A 16,668-nucleotide genomic window follows, 5' to 3' on the forward strand; every position below is an offset into this window, starting at 1 on the left:
ACATAGTTTTAGATAGCTAGAAGGGGGATGAATACTGAATGCTCCGTCCTAATACAAAGAAATGAAAAACGTTTGAGCCAATGATTATGCTAATGACTCTGATTTGATCACTGTAAATATGTTGAAACATGACTATGTACCCCATGAATATGTACAATTATTATATGTCAATTATTTAAAATAAAATAATAAAGTTTTAAAACCTGAGAGAATTTTTTAAAAATCTACAGGGAACAGAATGAAAGAGGTAAGTATAAGAAGGAAATTGAATAATGTGTTTATTTTGTTTCGTTGTCCAAACACATATATTTTTCTTAAAAAAAATGACTTTTATACTGAATTACTGAGAAAATGTCCTAGACTGTCCTCTGAGTCATGCTAGGATCAATACAGCTGTTCTACACTTCAAGCGTCCCATTCAGACATTCCAGTGTTTTAAATGTGGTTTTTCTTCTTTTTCAGCTTCCCAAAGCAGAGAAAGAGCGAGGTAACCAGGTAAGAAAGTCCAGATCTCTTTAAAAGAATTATTTGCACAGCTTCTTCAAAAAGAAGGAGAGCGTTTTAACTGTGAGCTGTAACTCACTGTTTAACATAATACTTCCTTGATTCAACAGCAAACATGTTTCTACTGATTTATTTCAGGGCGTGAGAGAGAGCATTTGCTCATTAATTACATAAAAATTTTATATGGCTGTAGACTTTTAGATATTCAATATGTGCATTAAAGTGTCCTAATAGCATTTTAAACTTCGCTTAGTCAGTCTCTTATCTATTACTCAGACTAGAAAACTGACTATTTTTAGGGCATATGTGTCCATATTAAGATTTTTAAAAGAAACCATTTCCTCCCCTGAAACTGACATTAGCAGTAAGTGGACAAGTAAAAACCAATTAAATTTTGTGGTTTTGTTTAAAGATAAAATCTAATCAGAACTTTTTCATTGAAAGGCTCCTAAACTCTTTTACTTACATAACACATACAAGTTAAATTATGTCAGCTCTTCATTTTTTAAAGAGTGTACTGTTGCCGGGCGCAGTGGCTCAAGCCTGTAATCCCAGCACTTTGGGAGGCCGAGACGGGCGGATCACGAGGTCAGGAGATCGAGACCATCCTGGCTGACATGGTGAAACCCCTTCTCTACTTTAAAAATACAAAAAACTAGCCGGGCGAGGTGGCAGGCGCCTATAGTCCCAGCTACTCGGGAGGTTGAGGCAGGAGAATGGCGTGAACCCGGGAGGCGGAGCTTGCAGTGAGCTGAGATCCGGCCACTGCACTACAGCCTGGGCGGCAGAGCGAGACTCTGTCTCAACAACAACAACAACAAAAAAATAAATAAATAAATAAAAATAAAGAGTGTACTGTTTATAAAGCTTTCAGCATAATCATTTCTCTCAAGATACCATATTTTATCTATTTATCTAATCAAAAAGTGAATAGGGATCAATACTTTTTTAAAAAAAATCACTTAAAATACTGATTACAAACGTTATAGAAAACATTTCTCTATTTACCTAAGTTTTCCCTTAAAAGGAAGCAGAATCATAATCATAGAAATGTAAATAACATTTTAAAATCTATTTTTATTTTTCTTCAGTATTACCTGCTGTTCCCAAGTGACTGGGTAATCGATGGGTTATATTTTCATTTACCCTCAAAGTTAGGCTGCCAGTGGAAGCTAAGAATAACACAATTAAATTCAAGTTTCTCTAGAAAATATGACAAATCAAATTTTAAAAAAGCACAACTTGTGGTTTTGCTTTGGTTCAAGATGGCTGGTCTCAGAATATCAAAGCATTTAATTCAAACTAATAGTGTGTCCTCATCTAGGACTAGAAGGTGATTTTTTTTTTAAGGAGGGAAAAGAAGAGCAGAGGGGAAAAATCCATGAATAGTGATTCCCCTCCATGAATTATTTCAATTCTCCAAAATACACATTTCTTTAGGAAGGACCACCTGACTCTGAACATATTTCCTCCAACGGAGTCGCTTTTGAACCCAGAGAGTCCAGCAAATCAGGCGGCAGTCCCTGTTCCAAGCTGGCCAGAGAGCTGAGGGATGAGGCCCCTCCACACTCCCCCTCCTGGCTGTAGACGTGAGGTAGGTAGCCGGGGTCATCTTCCAGCACGTCGGCAACACGGAGTTTCTGGGGAAAAGTTGGGGAAAGAGAAGGTAAATGCCATGTGCTTCCATACCCAGCTCATTTCTCTAGGTTTGATTTGAGGAACACCTCAGTGCAGTAGGAACGGCACTCAGGCCCCATGTCCTCAGCTGACACAGGAGTTCGTACAGTCCCAGAAGTGGCAGTCAGGCTAAGGGGAGACATCCCACTTTATAGTCTGAGAGGGAACTGTGACACACTGGTGGCCGCCCCAGGACTATGACAGGAGCCCTCAGGAGGACCTCCCACCCACTCCCACCCTCTTGCAGATTCATTTCTTGAGGCTAGCCCCTCCCTGTTCTGTGCTCTGGACACCTCCCCTTCCGTGACCCCCCAGACCCTCGTTTGGACAACTGTCCCCTCTCTCTTCATCTCTTCATCTGGCCTCTTGCTGTGGGTTCCTTTCTTCCAACCCACAAATGTGCTCAGGTCTGTCCTTCAATCCGCTCATACCTCACAGCCTCCCTCCAAAAAACGGCAGCCACCGCTTTCTGCCACCCCTGTGTCACCCACATGGCTCCTCAAACCACTGCCCTCCAGTCTCCCCGTTCACGCTCAGGCCATGGCTTCATCCATCCCTAACCAATGGTGATGTCCCAATCACCATCTCTGTCTGTGACACTCCCTGTGGTCACATCCAGAGCCAGAATTCCAACCAGACAGCTCCACGAGGACACTCACAGAGACCTCAGACTCAACACCCTGGAAGCCGCTGTGGTTCTGCCCACAACCTGCATCTCCCCCTCCCTCAGCCCCTCCCTCAATGCTTGCCAAGTGCAGTGTGCACCCCCTGTTACAGGGGCTAGCTGGCTAAAACCCAGCGGATAATCCCCCACACTACCTGTTGTTGTAAATTAAGTTCTACTGGAGCACAGCCAAGACCTTTTATTTGTGTATCATCTGCGGCGGCTTTCACAGAACAGCAGGGCTGAGCTGTGGGAACTGGCCTTCAAATCCTACAAGATTTACTCTCTGGCCCTTTATAAGAAGTTCACTGACCCCTGCAGCATTAGATGATTTCAGCGGTATCAGAACACATATTTATTTGAGTCAATGGCCATTTTATCGCATATTTCAAAACATAATAACAAGCACACCAACTCCATGATTTCACAAATACCATTACATAGCTGATCATAAAGCCAAAAACTAATTAACATGTGAGCTGCTTTACAGAAATGCATTAAATACATAATAGTGAGTGGGTTAAACACAAGTGTGACAGTCGTGTGAGAATAACCAAAGTTCATGAAACTCTAGCCTGGCCTAAGTCAGGACATCCCCAACAGCCCAGCTGCTCAACCTTGAAACCTAGAGTCATCGCCACCTCTTCTCTGCCCCATCCTCTCAAATGCTCGGCCATATTCCTAGTTCTATCCCCTCTCCTCCAGCCCCATGACCAATGCCTGAGGATAGGTCCCTATCTCCAGTCATTGGGGCAAGAGTGGCAAGGAGTTCACTAAACTCATTTCTTGTTCTTCTGGTCACCCGGCAAGATCACATTTCCTGCCTCTCTGCTAGATGTGGCTACGTGACTGATGAAATAGGGATGTCAGGAACACATACCTGGCCGTGAAAACTTCCCCAAGAGCTTCCGTTCTCGCTCTTTCTGTCCTCTAGCCTCATTTCCAGTTCTGAGTGGTGGCAGAGCCACAGGGTGGGAGGACCCTAGGCAGGCTCCGGCTCGACACCGACCCTGATCTCTGACGTGAGCCAGAGGTACTTGCTCTGCGCATTAAGCCGCCCTGCTGTAGGGTTGTCATGGCTTTCTCCCTCCCAACAGCCGTCTTTTCACCATCTCTTCCTCTCCCCAGCCTCTCCTGCCTCAGGTCCACCCTCTGCACAAACCCCAGAAACATTTCCTAGGCTTCGTATCTGCTCATTCCTCTCTGCCTAGAACCCTAGACAGTCCTCCTCTGCCAATCTCCACCCAGCAAATTCCAGCTCAGTATTCAGGACCCAAGTCATCTCTCTGTGAAGACTTTCCTGGCCTGAGTGATACAATAAATAGGGGACAGGAAGGGAGGGGAGAGGAGTGGAGGAGGGTTTTAGCCTGTTTACCTTCTAATACCTGTAGAGAGTGCTATCTGAACCCAGAGCCAGTTCCACAGACCTTGGCAGGAATGGGTTTAGTGGGAGCCTGTCTAATCCGTCACTACTGATAGTAATTCTGAGAGGGTGAGCTCATGTAGAGCATGAAAACAGTCGGAGTCCTGGGGCTCAAGCCCAAGGTGGGAGGTGGGGAGGGCCTGGAAAGGGCAGCTCTGGGACCCCAGGGACCCCATGCATGTCCCCATTCTGATGGGACCCCTGGGCTTCCAAGCTCTTAACTATGCCCCCTGCCCTGGCCCACCCAGAGACTGTAACAAGCTGTCTCCAGCCTCCTCTGATTCTCAAGAGCCCTGCCTGGGCCCTTGTTTAGTGGGAAATGCTGTCTCCCCACCCCAGTCTACTGCTATGTCAGGCTTGGTGCCCACCGGAAGCATGGGAACGCTCACCTGCACATCTGGTCCATTAACTGGGTCTGCTTATTCAGGGACTGTGGTCGCTGTCTGACCATATGGCATGGGGGAGCTGGGGGCAGCGGGAGGAAAGAAAGTTTTTACAGCAAAACCAGCAGATACACAAGCTCCAGCCTAGGTGTTAGGAGTCTGTTCACGTTCTTGCAGTGAAGCTGAATAGACAATTAGCGACGGACATGGTGTGTGCAGAGCAAGACAGAATCTGCAGTGGGGGCTGCACTGGGTGGATTCAACTTCAAAACCCCCAGGCTGACAGCAGAACAGCGGGTGTCTGCACCCTGATTCAGCAATTTTGGAAGCCTCATCAGATCAATAATTCATCATACACCACCATCCAAGTTAGAGGGCTCAAGAGGAAAGAACAGGGCCCTCTAATCTGGTGTTCCCTCCTCTCACACCACCAAGCAGAGCTTTGAGCTTCTGTTGAATTAAGCTGCCTCCCTCCCTGCAGAGGAGGAGGGGGGCCCGCAGCTGGAACACATCCGCCTCCTGCTCAGCCAGGCAGGACCTGCGATACTGTCCACATGGTCCACTTGGCATGAGCAGTACGTGTGCATGGACATGCATTCATGTGTGTGTGCACAAATGTGAAAATGGGTAAGCCGGACACTATATCATGATCACCACATCCTATGTTTTATGTAGAGACATGATCTCGTCTGCACAAAGCTTCACCCAAGAGTGTAGCAGAGCTGCCCAACTCTACTTTGTAGATGAGAAATTAAGGTTCAGAGAGGAGACTTCCTTGACACTGCTCAATGATCAGGTGGGCCCGTCTGCAGTCGGCCACTCTGCACCCCATTTCTGGCTCTGTCCTTCATGCCTTTACCATTGGAGCAACTTGTCTGAGCCTCTGTTATTGGATTCATCTACCACATTGGGTTATAGTGAAAATGGTTCTTTCATTGGTTCTTCAGTGACCCCTGTGCCATCACCAATAATGACACAGCCTGGCCCTCAGGGAGGTTATAGTCAGCTTGGGAGAGACACACAGAAATTTCCCCACAGCTTATCCTTCATCTTCCTCACCAGCAGTCAGGGCCTGGGGAAGTGCCCTGCAGCCCTGACTCTGTGGGTACACAGCCCCCTTCTGCAGGAGCCTGGCTTGCCTGGCTTTAGACAAAGCTTCTAGGCTCAGAGAAGATGTCTGTGTTTTCTTGAAGTAGGTGCCAGACAGCACCCATTCTGCAGGGCTAAGGAGTGGGAGTGAGAAGGGGCCAAGCCTATAGCACCTTTGGGGCTGTCACTGGGGCACAGAGCTGGAGCTCCCACCTGTGGACTGTGACAGGAACCAGAGGAAGCTGACACTGGGGAGACCCCAGGCAGTGACTCTACATCCAGACACAGTCTGGGCTCACTTCCTCAGGCCACAGTGTTCACAGCCCTGTCTGTCATCCACTCTGACAAGCACAGCAGGAAATGTCCAGGCTCACCAATGTGTTTCACAAAACAGGATCCCAGGACCTCAAGTCAGAGGCTCAGATGTGCACCCCAGACCCACTACAGCAGGGTCCACAGAGTTGGTGCTGGGGACTGCTGCCTTTTAATGAGCCCCCCCAGTGGCTAGACCTTGGAGCCCAGTTGCCTGTATTTGAGCCCCAAATCTACGACTTTCTATGGCTGTGACCTTGGACACATCACCCAACTTCTTTGTTCCTGGGTTTCTTCATGTTACAAAAAGGTGTATGACAGCACCTCCCCCAATAGGCTGATGTGCAGACTGAGAGTTAACATCTTTCAAGTCCTCAGAACAGAGTCTAGAACAAAGTGAGTATCATACATGTGTTTGTCAAAAAAATAAGTCTAGCCTGACAGAGACTGTCTACATTTATGTCTTCCTTTGTGCTGATGATTCCACAGGCCTGAGTTCCCACTGCCCTGCAACAGGAGGAGCTGCTTAGAGTCAGAACAGCCCGGGCAGCTTCTCGGTACATCCTTCCCCAAGCAGAGCCTCCATGACATGAGCAGTGGACTGGCTCTGCCCTATCCGTGTAAACCTGCCCATGGGTTTGCCCAGCTCCCAAGCTGCTTTCCAATCTTCCCAGGACTACACAGTGGCTGTGCTGAGGGACCTTCCAGGATATGCCTAAAATCAGAATCTCACCCCATAGACCCCTTCAGAGCAGTCAAACTACTTCTTTCACAGTTTTGCAGGAAAAGACCCTTCATTCTGAGGTAGGAGGCCAGCAGGTCTTGTTTTCTGGTCACAACCCTGCTGACCAAAACAGGATCTGGTCCAGATGGGATGAAGTTAAAAAAACAAAAACAAACAAACACACAAAAAAACAAAAAACAGCAGAATCCAGCAGATGAGACGAAAGTGATCCTGGTTGCCCTCATTGCTCATTGGTGCAAGACACTCACACCAGTGCCAAGACAGCTTACCAATGCCATGGCAGTGACCCAGAAGTTACCATCCCTTTCCTAGAAAGTTCTAAATAACCAGCCCCTCAGTTTGTATCAACCTGCCACTTAATTTGCATGTAATTGAAAGTGGGTTTTAGTGAGTATAAATACAGTTGCCAACATCCCATACATTTCTGACTGAGTATACTGCCTACGAGTTAGCCCTGCCTTGCAAGGAGCAGTAATGTTCAATAAAAGACTGCTGTCTAACACCACCACCTCACCTTTGAACTCTTTCCAAAAACCCTCCTGGGCTAATCCCCAGTTTGGGGGCTTGCCTGTCCTGTGTCAATTCTGTCTTCAGTTGGGTTCTGCAAAGCAGCACTGAATGGAGGATTCCCATGAAAGTGATTGCTATGGACTTAAATGTGTTCTCTCTCCAAATTCATATGTTCAGGCCCTAACCCCAGTGTGATGACATTTGAAGATGGAGCCTTTGGGAGACAATTAGGTTTAGATGAGCTCATGAGGGTAGAGTCCTCATGATGGAACTGGTTCCCTAATAAGAAGAGATACCAGGGAGCTTGGTATCTCTCTCTCCATCCCATGTGAGGACACGGCTGGAAGGTGGCCATCTGCAAGCTAGAAAGAGAGCCCTCATCAGAACCCAACCATGCTGGAACACTGACCTTGGACTTCTAGCCTGCAGAAACATGAGGCAATACATTTCTGTTATTTAAGCCACCAGGCAGGCTATGGTATTTTATTATGGCAGCCTTAGCTGACTAACACAGTGGTTTAGGAGGAAGTGTCCCCAAATCAAGCCCGGAGCACAGTGGGGATGCAGAACCCAGAGCCAGTGTACAGGACAAGGGGAGCCCTCCCTACCTGATTCAATGTCTCTGCCATCCTTCCTTCCACCAGAGCCAGGAGTTGTCTGTGCACTGTGGCATCTGGGTAAGCCTGCAAGCAAACCAGTAGAGTTTCATACCACAGCAGAGCCCTTGTCCTACCCTGCAACCCCTGTGTGTCAGTGGCCCCAGCACAGATGGGGCATACTCAGCACAGTTCTTTTGGAGGTAAAGAGCCAGGCCCAGGGCAGTTTGTTCACGTTTCCTCTCTTTGTGTTGGGGCAGAGAGGGAGGCCCTGCAATCTCTCATGGCTAGACCTTCCAGTGCCTGGGCTGAAACACACTTTCAGTGAGGAAGGAACCCGAGTGAGCCCAGCCAGGAGGGTTTGCTCCTGCTGACAGCCTCACTCATGCCTTACTCCCCCTCAATTACACTGCCCCTCCTTGCTCATTTTGGCTTCTCTTCCTCTGCACCTTGCCCACTGTTCCCCATGATGGGCTACTGGCAGTCACCTGCTCATCTGGTCCATGTCTGTGGATCTGGGTCTCTGTGCTATCTAAGGGCAGAGGGTACAGTGGTAGGAAACAGGCTTGGCATCTACCGGGAGGAGTGGCTACCTGGGGACCCGCAAATCCCACCATGAAATCATGTGAGTCAGGCTGGCCTGGAGGCAAGCAAAGCACCCGGGGCCTCACTGCCGGGCTCACGCAGGTGCAAGGCCAGCACCCAAGAGTGGCGGTAAACGTAAGACTGATCACCAAGGGAAGATCAAAATTTTCTTGATACTTTAAAAACCAATTTATAATAATGTAAGGCAATGAATTAGGTGCTACGTTAACATAATTTTGCAAACTATATATACAACATTCAACTTCCTTTTGTTTACATCATAATCATTATTTTATTGGTAATAGGTATCTGTTATTAATGTCAATGCATACAAAATTAGTACTTAGATATCTTATTTACAATGAAGTTATTTGTAGGATCTCATTTGAAAAGAAGAATTCTGCTGCAAAACATGTTTAGAAAAAAAAAATTGATTAGATGATCTCTAAGACCCCCTTAGCTTAAAATTTCTATAGGTCTGTGACAAAGCACAGCAGAAAACTCAGCCTATGATTGAGATCTTAGCAACTCAACAGCAAAAGAAATTTGCCAGGGACTGAAAAGCTCTTATGCTCTCAAGTCACGGGATAAATGTGCCTTAACTACTTCCAACCTCTCCTCACATTCGCTTCTCCTTCAGTTTGTTTGGATGTTGGGCATATTTTTTTTTATCACCTCTTTTCTTCCAAATTTCCCATTGTCAGGGCTTTCCACAGCTTTTAGACAGAACAATAAGGTAAATTTTTTCACAGTAACACCTACATCTGTACTTACAGGAGTAGAGTACATGTTTTCCACACCTCTTGACTCAAAGAGCTCGCCATAACCCTTAAATTAAAGAAAGATGAAAGAAATATTTTCTGATTTCAAATAAATCACCAAAGGATGCAAATACATAACTAGAAATTCTTGCAGTCATATTGCCTTTCATTTTTGTACTAAAGATATAGTAATTCTAAAGACTATAGATATTCATAGGAGAAATTCATGAATAAGTTTCATAGTTGCTTTGTGAAGAAGGAACATGAGAATATTAGATTTGCAAGCTCTGTCTTGGGTCCATGAACACCCAGTAAGATTTCCTTTGTGCCATGGCCATGCCCTGAATACAAACAAATGACACACATCCACTCCTAGGACCCAGGCCCAGCGGCACAACTCTCAGGGCTCAGTGCAAGATGAAAGTTGGGGGCCCTTTGTTTAAAATTAAGAATTTCAAGATGGTGACAGTAGAATATTAAACCAAGGAGGGGTTCTTTAGAGAGGGAGGCCCTGTGCCATGGTGTGGGTTCCACGTCCATGCAGCTGGACACACCAGGACCAGAAGGGTCAGCTGCATGGACATGAAACCCAACATTCATCAATGCAGGAGCCCTTTGGTGATCGATTTGTGGCACCATCTTTGTGCAAAGAAGAACAGCATGTTTTCATCTTTGCTCAGATACTGCCTGTGCAAAGATATGAAATTATAGAGATCTTGAATTTATTTTAGAATCTCTCTCTCGTAAAAATTGGATATGATTCTATGGCTCTTTAGACCCTGAATACCTCTTTTAAATTCAATATTGGAAAAGTAAATTTCTGTTAAATAATGGCTAGTTAAACTGGTGAGGTCCAAGTAAGGTCTGTGATTGAGAACTGTGTTCGTAGTGTTGTGCCAAAGTCCATTTTCTGATTTGATCACGGAGTAGGGTTACATAAGATGGTATCTTTGGGGGACCCCCAAGAGCTCTCCGTACTATTTTTGCAACTTCTAGTTAGTCGAAAATTATTTCAGAAAACGTCATTTCACAAAGCAATAGTCCTAGAATTTGTATGTAGCATACATGAAGACACAACACCCAGGGGAAGTCAGACCTCCCTTCCCCTGGAAGCATGCAGTCACTGGGCTAGAATTTAGTCAGGGTCAAAGTCCTGTGCTCTTAATATTATACATTATCTCTGGTGCCCTTAGAAGGACATGAGAAAATGTATCTATTTGCGGATGTTCTAAAAAGTGTCATATTTGATCAGGATTATCAAACAACTCTAAAAACAACAGCCACCACCAATGATCGTAATACCTAGTTCTATAGATGGAAATAGAGTTGCGTGGGAAAAGCCCAACTTCTCAGATTTTCATTGACTATGTGTCTTTTTCTGACAGTATCACAAAATCTTCTACAAGGGCCCCCTCTCAGGGGAACCAACCGTCAGTCACTAGTGAGATGGCCGCAGCAGGGAGCAACCTTCTGAAACTCACCCAACTCCCCAGAGCAGAGCGTGCTTGGGCTGCCCTGCTCGCTGCAGATGGAGGCACTTCCTTGAGATCCTAGGGGGAAAATGCTGATTTACTCAAAGGAGAATGGATTTCTCTCCAGCTGGAAACAAAGTGGGCATGTGTGACCTCCCACCACTTCCCCTTGCTCATATACTCATAGGCAAACACGAATTAACACGATGAGAGGGAGGGCGCAGTGGGGGGGAAAGGAAAAGGAAGAGAGGCAGGGAATAAAAGGGCAGGTGCAATGGAAACGTGTGGCAGGAGGAGGCTTGAACCTGAAGACGCTAATGTGCTTTCCATGACACAGACACCTGAAAACTGCATAGACACACAGACGAGATCTAGAAGGTGACACTCACAGGTGAAACTGTTTAGATTTAGGGATGGGATCGTGGGCATTTTCTGCTTTGGGTTTCTATTATTTTAATAGCGACGCTTCAATAATGAAGTTAAATTTCAAAGAAAATAAAGCAGGCAATGGACCTTGACAATGGTCTCAGTGACGTTATTTCATGCTATATGCAGCAGCTTTTAAAATATCAGGTTACCCATAAATCATAAGTGATGGCTTCACTTCGAGAAAGTCTGTGAATGGCAGTTCATTTAAGCAGTCACCACAGATGTACTTACTAGAATATTCGCAGGACACTGAAGGGAACCCAGAGATACACCAAAACCTAGAGGGTGGAGGCTTTGGTTTCCTCCCCTGTACAACAGGGAAGCAAGACTGCGCTCACCACACACACACCCCTATGGGTTCTGGTGAAAATTCAATGAGATGGGGCATGCAAAGTGCATAGTGTGCCCTTCAGGGCAACGCCTAGGCCTCTAGAAGTTTGCAGACTGGCTCAGAGGAAGGAAAGAGAAGGCTCCTGCCAGCCTAGGAGGCAAGTTTGTAGGAACTAGAAAAGGGAAGCCCTTCCCCCAGGAGCACGGGTTGATGGTCAGAATGCACAGCGGACCCAGCCCTGCTCACTGCCCTGGCCAGGCACGTGCTCATTTATGGCAATCCTGGGTCAACTCTGTTTTCAAAGTAGGGGACACCTACTACTTATGGAATGGAAGATTTAGCTACTTGGGAAACAATTTTAAATAACACTGATTTGCATGGTGAGAAAATTATTCCCTTTCTAATTCTGTTTCCACACCCTAATGACATCCAGGAGGAAGTGTCACTCTGGTGCTAGCCTGGCTTCCATGCTCTGCCTTCCTTGTAGAGGGGCCCCGGGCCTTTGGCAGTGACATTGTCCACCCAGTCATTGTGCCCTACTTCTTTCATGGCTATTTTCACACTTGCCTGCTCTTTATACAAGTAAAACTGTGTTTTCATTTACAGTTGAAATATAAAGTTTCCTACTTAAATAAATGTACTTAATGTGGACACAAGCCCATTTTAAGAAAAAAGTGTCTTAAGAAATACATAGTCCAAGTGCCATATGCATATGGCAAAAAATCACCATATGGCACTGGACACAGTGATATCTGGAAGCACTGGGTCATCTGATGCCATAGCAAAGATTAAGGAACTTGGCCACAGAAAGGCAAGGGTGTGTTAGGCTAAGGGAACCATGGGGCTTTGCAAGTGGGGGCTGGGGTTGCTGACTTGCAGAAGGACCTCCCTGGATGTGGCAGTGGGAGGAGCATCCCAGGTGTTCCTTGTGAGGGAAACCGTCAGGAAAGTCACTTCTTTGCAATCCAGAAGCAAGTAAGGAGCACGTTACCTTAGCTCCCTGCTTGGATCCTGCTGCAGCTATGCAGACGAGCAGAGCCGGCCTGTGGCCTTCAACATCTGACCATGTCTGTAGAACACAGAGAAAGAAATATGACAAGGGCTGAAATCACAGATAGCAGAAATAAAAACAGAAGGAAAGGAATGACATTTTCTCCAAAACACATTGTATCTATGTCATCACAGAAGTCCAGACTGTAAAAAATACACCTCTCCTATAAATCTGGATGACTTATGTGGGAAAAGAATGTTATTTCTGTTTGCCTTTTGTAATTGCTCACTGGGAGGTTGAGCTTCTCATGGTTCAGTGTTCCATGTAAACTGATGGTAAAAAGCTCGTTTCAGGAGCCCTCAGAATTGAAAAGCTTGTCTTTTTCTAGGGCTCATAGTGATGGCTCTTGGGGTCACCACTGTTGCATGGTATTCTGTGCATTGTTCTATTCATTTACCAACCAACATATATGTTCACTGAGGGACTCAGGTTGATGGATGCTGGATTTCTGTTGGCCAAGGGCTCTTAGCTTCCCCACACGCAGGGAAGGCATCTATGCAGTTCCACAGATCATCACCATCAGACAGCATCCCTATAGTTTAGCAGCAGAATGTGACAATATGTGTGCACCTAGTGATGATGTCTTGCGTGGAGTTTTCCCAAGAGCACACAATGTTCCTGGTGAGTGGATGTGCAATGTAGGCTGGTATCTTTGTGTAAGATGTATAGAGGGAGAAGTGCACCTAGAGATGGCCTTATTTACCAAGGTTACAAAGACATAATCAGTAATTACTGCTAATAATGCTAATATTGGCAACCACCCTTTATTGCATGACCATTAGTACTGAAAATTTGACATGTGTTATTTGATTAAAGTGTCCAACAAACTTAGGAGACAGAAGACTATCAAGTTCACTTTGTATATGAAAGTCAGAATCAGATTACGTAACTGATCAATCAGATTTGGAATCTACACTCAGGTCTGTTGAATCCCACTTCTCAGAGCCCTAAGATACTGAAGCAGGAATGGAGATGCGCCTTTAGTTGTGAATGGGAAACAAGAGGAAGATTTGTTGGTACAAGAAGAGAACAGAGCCCCTTGCCCAGCATGAGGTTCTCTTGTCCCTCTGGCATAGCTGGTCTTTGACCAGTGCCACCATGTCATTAAGCCCCCTCCAACCCTCCTGGTCTTAGCATCACAAGGGCCAAGGTTCCTTTCCAACCACACTGCTTCTACAGCTGCTTCCTCTTTTCCAAGAGACAATCACAAAGCTGCTGGGAAAGAAGGGTAACCAGGGCATCCCCACTGTCCCTTCCATCTCAGCTACAACCTGAACCAATGCTCAGGAAGTGCGACATTCCTGCCAGTCTCCTCCAAGCTCAGCAGCTTTCATGCTCTCCTGCCAAGGAGGAGACTGAGGCACAGCCCCTGGGCCTGGGAACCATTTCTGTTTCCCTTCATGGTTGAGCCTCTGAGCCACTGGAACTGTCCAAGGCAAGAAATTCTACTGTTACACAAAGACTGCTGTTTGCCCAGATGGTTTTCTTCTTAAAATTACACAACAAATCAAGTTTGCTGCTGCTCTCACATTTGGGATGGGGAGATTCCTTCCAGGGGACTTCACAATCTGGAGAGTTTGGACCTTGCTCCTGTTTCCTTACCCAGGAAGGGCTCACAGGAGGGTGCACAGGCACGTACCTGCCAGAGGAGCCTAACCTCCCTTCCCTCCTTCACACTGCAGGGAAGACAAAATGCAAAGAACCCTGGGAGCCTCAGGCAAACACCAGCTTCTTCAATCACATATTTTTGAGAAACTCTCTAATTACATGAGCATCACATCAAAGTTCATTGGAATATCTTTTCCCTAAAGTGTCTCACTTCATTCAGCAAGTCTCTCCCTTCCAGGAAAGAACCACCAGTGGAGGTGTAAGATGGGGTGACCGAATCCTCTGTGTGTGTTTCCTTTTGACATTTGTGTTCATTTTCTAAATCAACCACTTAATTCTAGATGAAGACAAACAGGAGAGCTCACAATGCTTTCATCTCTTTGTCTGTCTAATCCCGGCCCAGAGTTGCTGCAAGGGTGACTAAGATAACGTAGGGCCCATTTCAGAAGCAGCCGGTTTGAAAAACCAGTGGCCATTGGCCAGTTACTTTATATGGTTCTGCCTTGTGTTAGGTGCCTTCATGTGTTAGGTGCCTTCAGAGAGGATGTGTTAGACATCCTCTTTGATCCACAACCTATCTGAGAATTTGACTTTATCATCCCAGTTCACAGATGAGGATGTAGGGTTAAATGATGAAGCTAATGAGATGCGAAGGCAGAAACAGAGCCCAGGCCTTATACCTCCAAGGGCAGTGAGCTTTCTGGTTGGCCTCTGCCGGACAATGGTAGAAGAGCAGGTTCTGCCATGATCTATGGAAAGCCATGGCCAAGAAGCCAGCTCAGACTCATTTAACCAGTGAGCCTAACACAATCCCATTTAGGGAACGTCTACCTAATAAAAATCACTTTTTCCCTAAGCACAGTTTCTCAAACTTAGCACTTAGGGGACTGGGGCAGATAATTCTCTGTGGTAGAGACTGTCTTGTGTGTTGTAGGATATTTAGCAGCATCTCTGACCTCAACCCACCAGACACCAGTAGCACTCCTAACTGTGACCATCAAAACTGTCTCCAGGCATTGACGAATATCCCCTGTGGAGCAAAATTGCTCATGGTTGAGAACCATTCATCTAAAACAATAAATTCATTTATCTGAGTTAGTTTTTCCAAGAATTTTTTCCCACTTGCTACTGAAACATGCGTAAGAATGAAGAATTAAGAGGTGGTACAGTGGGTGAAAAAACACATGCTATATGTCTGTGTATTATTGAATTCCTTGCCATAAGACACAAAGCATGATATTCCACTACCTGGGCTGAAGTGGCTTTGCTCTCCTCATTATACATGACCAGTGTTTGGTGGCCTTCATCATTGGATATAGAGCATCCATGCCTCTTAGGTTCAAGCACAAAATAGCGTCGCAACAGGAAAAGCAGAGCCACTGTGATAAGACAAAGGGGAAAAACAGATTAGACAAGCTCACCCATATCAGAGGTTTCATGAGGATCTTGTTCTGTTCATTTATAACTCAGTCATGAACTGGCAAGGTCAAACTGCATCTTGGTCATCTGTGTAGCTCTAAAGTTTAGCACAGTTCCGGGATATAACTAGATGCTACGTACTGTTTGTTGAATTAATCAATAATACTATCTGGCCGGTAATATTGTATTGTTTCTTGGAAAAGCTGCTTTCTCATTAGCCTTGCCAAGTCCAGGAGCCTGGACATCTGTACGTTGCTGTCTCCATGGTTATTACAAAGGACCACTCCTTGACTATGTTTACCGATGGAGTCCATTGTGAGTACAGGCTGCTTTTGCTGGCCAGGGATCTTGCCTGGCCAACATGGCAACCTCTGATCTGCATCTAGGAGCGTGAGTACACCCAGAAGTCATTCTCAAAGCCATTCCACCAATCCTGCTATCAGCTGTCCCCTACCCCAGCAAACCCCATACCCTTGGCCTATTGCCTGGGGAGAGGAGCCATAGTCCCAGGACACCCCTACAGATCACTGACCTGCCAGAGCCACGAATGCTGCACAGACAGGGGACAGGGCCCCCACAAGAAGCCCCACTCCTGCATCTGCATGCTCCACACACGTGAACCCACTGGCACAGGGGCAGATCCTTACATGGACAGTTTGCTTCTGGGAAAGTCCCTGTTTGTCTCCAATGAAGAGTGGCACAAAGTAATTACCACGTGGCAGGCTTCTCAAGGTTAAAAGTTCAACTGACTTACCTGCAAAGGGAAAAAGAACATGGCATGCATCGACTCACTCATCTGCTCATCTGCTCAATGCACGCTTACTAAATGCCCTGCACAGGCCAAGCTCTGTATGAACGTAAGCCAACTGCAGAGTTAGAGGGAGGGGTCCCCAAGGGCACCTTCACTTCTGACACCAACTGCAAGTTCATGGATTCCCAAGACCACCCTCAGGTTCAACAATTCTCTAGAAAGACTCACAGAACACACTGAAAGTTGTTACAGCGATGGTGCCGTTTTTTACAAGGAAAAGATACAGATGAAAATCAGACAAGGAAAGAGGCACCTAGGGCAGAGTTCAGAAAAGCACCAATGTCAGAGCTTCTCATCA

General features: G+C 46.0%; 1 protein-coding gene across 11 annotated transcripts in view; it reads right to left on the reverse strand.

The window, feature by feature from the left end:
- Positions 1-254: 254 nt before the first annotated feature.
- The window catches only part of LOC105470561 (cadherin 26), a 67,825-nt gene continuing 51,411 nt past the window's right edge, over positions 255-16,668 (reverse strand). For all 11 annotated transcript variants that reach the window (XM_011722659.2, XM_011722664.3, XM_011722660.3 and 8 more), the window contains 7 exons: positions 16,092-16,313; positions 15,389-15,519; positions 12,473-12,550; positions 10,731-10,799; positions 9,263-9,316; positions 7,916-7,990; positions 255-2,144 (listed from right to left, as the gene is read on the reverse strand). In XM_011722659.2, coding sequence (XP_011720961.2) covers positions 1,941-2,144; positions 7,916-7,990; positions 9,263-9,316; positions 10,731-10,799; positions 12,473-12,550; positions 15,389-15,519; positions 16,092-16,313 — 833 coding nt within the window. In that variant the 3' untranslated portion in view covers positions 255-1,940. The remainder of the gene's footprint in view (positions 2,145-7,915; positions 7,991-9,262; positions 9,317-10,730; positions 10,800-12,472; positions 12,551-15,388; positions 15,520-16,091; positions 16,314-16,668) is intronic.

Source organism: Macaca nemestrina, chromosome 15 (genome assembly GCF_043159975.1).
Source record: "Macaca nemestrina isolate mMacNem1 chromosome 15, mMacNem.hap1, whole genome shotgun sequence".
NCBI classification, from domain to species: Eukaryota; Metazoa; Chordata; class Mammalia; order Primates; family Cercopithecidae; genus Macaca; species Macaca nemestrina.